Consider the following 5088-nt stretch of genomic DNA (forward strand, 5'->3'; position numbering starts at 1 on the left):
AAAGGTGCTTAAAAAAAAGTACTGAGTAAACGGTCTGAACACTGAATGTACATATGATATTTAGTTGTTTTAAAATACATTTGCAAAAATTGCACACAAAAAAAACCTTTTTTCACTATTTTCACAGGGTATTGTGTTGAGATTTTTGAGGGAAAGGATTTATTTAATTCATTTTGGAATAAGACTAACAACAAAATGTGGAAAGAGTGTGAGTACTTTCCGGATGCACGGTACCGCACATATCTCTCAATCTCTACTGCTCTCTCCTTCCTAAACACTACAATCTCTCTCTCTCCCTCTCTCTCCTTCTCTCTCCCTCTCCTCTCTCTCCCTCTCTCTCTCTCTCTCTCTCTCCCTCTCTCTCTCCCTCTCTCCCACATCCCTCTCTCCCCCCCCCCTCTCTCTCTCTCTCTCTCTCCCCCTCTCCCTCTCTCTCTCCCCCCCCCCCCTCCCTCTCTCTCTCTCTCTCCCCCTCTCCCTCTCTCCCCCCCCCCCCCCCCCCCTCTCCCCCCCAGGCGTTCCCTTCATCATGCGCTGTGGGAAGGCCCTGAACGAGAGCAAGGCCGAGATGCGTCTCCAGTTCCGGGACGTTCCGGGGGACATCTTCCAGGAGCGCTGCCAGAGGAACGAGCTGGTGGTCCGGGTGCAGCCCAACGAGTCCATCTACCTGAAGATGATGACCAAGAAACCCGGGGCCCACCTCATCCCCGAGGAGACCGAGCTGGACCTGACCTACCGGAGCAGATACAAGGTCACACACACACACACACACACACACACACACACACACACACACACACACACACACACACACAGAATTACATCCCCAAACATGATGCAAGAAATGGCTCTATTCACAATGCGATGATATTATTTGGGTAGTTTTGGGTAGTGGAATATGTAGGGGTGGGTCGTATGCCCACCTCCCTTGTTCTCTGTAAAGCACATTGTGTTGCCTCTGGGTATGAAATGCGCTATACAAATAAAGCTTTGATTGATTGATTGATTGATTGATAGTGTGAGACATCTTGAAGCTACTTCCTGGGGGTGATTCACACAGTGATGAAGAATGAAGCGTTTCTCAACAGTACAGTAACGTGGTTCATAAGGGGATGACTTGCGTGTGAACTCATCCCTCGGGAACTCATCCCTACAGGATGTGAAGTTTCCTGACGCGTACGAGCGGCTGATCCTGGACGTCCTCTGTGGGAGTCAGATGCACTTCGTCCGGAGGTCAGTGACCCCTGACCCGAGTGACCCCTCCTGGCCAGGCCTGCTATACTAATCACACACTGATGTCAGGAAATCAACATGAATACTAGGAATCTAAGTGTGACTATGAATATGAGTGTTAATAATATGCACATATCTATTAACCCAAATATGAGTATTACTATATTGAATTCTGATGTTTTTATGAATATTAACGTGAATATGACTAGAGATATAGTAATATGGTAATATATTTCCTCACTGTGATGTATATTAATGTAATATATGACCTCACTGTGTGATATATTAATGTGATATATTACCTCACTATGTCATATATTAATGTAATATATTACCTCACTGTGTCATATATGAATGTGATATATTACCTCACTGTGTCATATATTAATGTGATACATGACCTCACTGTGTAATATATTAATGTAATATATTGCCTCACTGTGTCATATATGAATGTAATATATTACCTCAGTGTCATATATTAATGTAATATATGACCTCACTGTGTCATATATGAATGTAATATATTACCTCAGTGTCATATATGAATGTGATATATGACCTCACTGTGTGCTGCCCTCTCTCTCCTGCCCAGTGATGAGCTGCGCGAGGCCTGGAGGATCTTCACCCCCCTCCTCCACCACATCGAGCAGGAGGGGGTCCGGCCCGTCCCCTACACCTTCGGAAGGTAACCCCCCCCCCCCCCTCCTCAGCTGTGCCACAGCGCTACCTAGTCTACTGAATGGAAGTGTAGCAGAGGTGGTTTGGAGCCACACTTGTTTGATGAGCAGCCTCTCCTGCAAGTGAAAAGCCCAAGTGTTAGTGTTGGGGTTAGATTTCCTCTTTGGTCTAGTGGGAGATGTTTGGGTTCCGATGCGAAGGTCTGTGGTTGGATCCTCACCTCACCCACCTGTTCTATAAACCAACTCAAACCCTCAGAGGACCTGGTTCGTGTGCCAGGATCCATCTAGTCTGATATTCTGAATGTTTTCAAAAGACCAACTGACGCCGAGTTCTTCATGTTTGATCGGCTTGGTTCCCTGTTCATTATCTCCATTCCTATGTCTGTTCTACGTCTGTTCTACGTCTGTTCTATGTTCTACATCTGTTCTACGTCTGTTCTACGTCTGTTCTACGTCTGTTCCATGTCTGTTCTACGTCTGTTCTATGTTCTACATCTGTTCTACGTCTGTTCTATGTTCTACATCTGTTCTACGTCTGTTATATGTCTGTTCTATGTCTGGTCTATGTTCTGTCTGTTCTACTTCTGTTCTACCTCTGTTCTACCTCTGTTCTATGTCTGGTCTATGTTCTGTCTGTTCTACGTCTGTTCTACGTCTGTTCTCCTCCTTAGTCGGGGGCCCAGTGAGGCGGACGACCTCGTGAGGAGGGTGGGGTTCCGTTACGAGGGAACGTACAAGTGGGTGAAGCCCCACACCTCATAACACACACACACACACACACGTTTACACTGAATGCAATCAGTGAATTTGATTGGTTCTGTCTGCTGTGCCTTTGAGCTCCATCGCTTGATTTTGTACTTACCACCTTTACTATAATCTGTGAGCAGAAACAATCTAAATTATATTAACTTATGATAACAATACTAACGATGCAGTATTCAGTGAATTCAATGAATGCTAAGGTATTGCTTTGATTGAATTTACAGGGTGAGAAACCAGTAAATTTAAATGAACAAATAAATGATGCTATCTCATTGACAGTCCATGAATGTTGTTTTTCTTTAACTCTAACCCAGAAGTTGTCTGATTTCTAATCATTTTCTTGACCATGAAACCTGACAGTAGAAACTGAATGGACCCGGATCCGCTCTCACTCTCACTCTCACAGGATTCTAGTGTTGAGTGAAGTTCCACTTTAATGTTGAGTATCGAATGGTTCCTATGATACAAGCTAATCTCACTTCACTTGACTAATATTGACAGTCGTTCCTGTGTGTGACTGCAGGTTTGAACGCAGAGAGAGATACAGACTGGGGAATAGTTACACACAGTTGGGGTGAGATTTTCTAGGGTGTCACTTAGGGATGTAACGGTATGAACATTTCATACCACGATTATAGTGATCAAAATTACCGTGGTTGTCTGTATTATCACGGTATTTCTTTAAAATATGCTGAAAATGTTCAATAAGTACTGATAGACAGTCTTTTCAACAACTTTTATTAAAAAATAAAAATAAAATAACCTAGGGAAAGCCAGGCCTCTCAACGGTTGAAAGGGCATCATGTCCTTTGCTGTGTAACATAGAAGAGCTGCAGTGAGGTATTTGGCATTTTTGGATGTGGGTGCGTAAGCGTGTCATTTCCTCTGAAGTGGAAACTGGGAATGATGTCAGACTGTATGTCTACGGTAGCGTATATACCCTGGTTATTCAAAGCACGGTAATCCAACACGGTTTTAATGATAATCTATTTTGAAACTGTAATACTAATCGTGGGGAATTTTTACCGTGAAACCGGTAAGCGTTTGATCCCTAGTGTCACCTGTATTATGTGTGAGATTGTGAACTTCTAGAACTTTCCTCTAACAAGGTTAAAGGACCAGAGCAGCGAAGGTAAGAAGCTTTCCTCCATCATCATCATCATCATCTCAAATCTCTTGAGAATCGCTCTCTTCACCGTAGAAACAACCATGAAGCAGTAAATCAATCCACCACAGTGATTCAACTAACCCCTCCGACGGGTCGTCTTATAGTCCATATCCACCGCTGTCACTGGGACTCATTCCTGATTGGCTGCTGACTGAGACTCATTTCCTGTTTCCTGTCTCTGTCCCTGCCAGGTACATGGCTGCCCAGCTGTAGGCTTCGCCTCAGATCACTACACACACACACACACACACACACACACACACGCACACACACAGGCACATACACACACTCATAGACACACACACACACAGGCACATACACACACACATAGACACACACACACGCGCGCACACACACATACACACACAGGCACATACACACACACGCACACACACATACACACATAGGCACATACACACACTCATAGACACACACATACACACAGGCACATACACACACACACACCGGCACACATGCACACACACCACACACATAGACACATACACACGCACACACATAGACACACACACAGGCACACACACACACACACACGGCAGGCTGGACAGGCTGCTTCTAAATACTGTACATGTACAATGTGGTCTGAGTCTGGAAGAAGTTAAAGTTACTTTAAATGACTTCAACTGCCAAGTCTTCAGATTGCTCTGAATGCCTCGTACTGGTTCACGTTACACACGACTCGCCTGAATGTTTCATGTTTGTTGTGAAAACATTTTGAAAACGGTCTCACTTTTCAAGAATAACCGGTTACTTACAGTTGTACTGTAATGTCTGTTCTAACATTTGACAAACAATAAAAATAGAACGCTCTCAACTGAGTAAAAAGGTCCATTTAATATGTTTTGGTGTCCATTGTTATGTATTTCAGATTTTCATAACCGCAGAGCAGCTCAAATGAACATAAATATACATGACCTGGATTGAATAGCACATTCATTACTTTACCAACTCATGAAGCATCATCACATTAATATGGTAATTATTCACATGCTTTTAAATTCACCAAAGTGACTTACAGTATTGAACACATTTATTTAATGACCATTCCTTAAAACTGCCTTCAAATATAGACATTTGTCTTCAGACATTTTGAAATATGAGGAAGTCTTTGGTCTAGAAAGACAGCAGTAGTCCAAGCCTTGGTTTGTTATTGTTTTGAGACATTCAAATAACATCACTTCCCTCAACCAATCACCTCCATTCGTTCACTGACCAACTCGTACA

At 43.4% G+C, this 5088-nt stretch overlaps 1 protein-coding gene across 1 annotated transcript in view; it reads left to right on the forward strand.

The window, feature by feature from the left end:
- The window catches only part of LOC311329392 (glucose-6-phosphate 1-dehydrogenase-like), a 7749-nt gene extending 4799 nt beyond the window's left edge, over positions 1 to 2950 (forward strand). The window contains exons 9-12 of the mRNA XM_084463245.1: positions 516 to 751; positions 1157 to 1233; positions 1829 to 1921; positions 2588 to 2950. Of these exons, the coding sequence (XP_084319371.1) occupies positions 516 to 751; positions 1157 to 1233; positions 1829 to 1921; positions 2588 to 2678 (497 nt within the window). The 3' untranslated portion in view covers positions 2679 to 2950. The remainder of the gene's footprint in view (positions 1 to 515; positions 752 to 1156; positions 1234 to 1828; positions 1922 to 2587) is intronic.
- The last annotated feature ends 2138 nt before the right edge of the window (positions 2951 to 5088 follow it).

This window comes from Borostomias antarcticus, assembly GCF_949987555.1.
Source record: "Borostomias antarcticus genome assembly, contig: scaffold_739, whole genome shotgun sequence".
Taxonomy (NCBI): Eukaryota; Metazoa; Chordata; class Actinopteri; order Stomiiformes; family Stomiidae; genus Borostomias; species Borostomias antarcticus.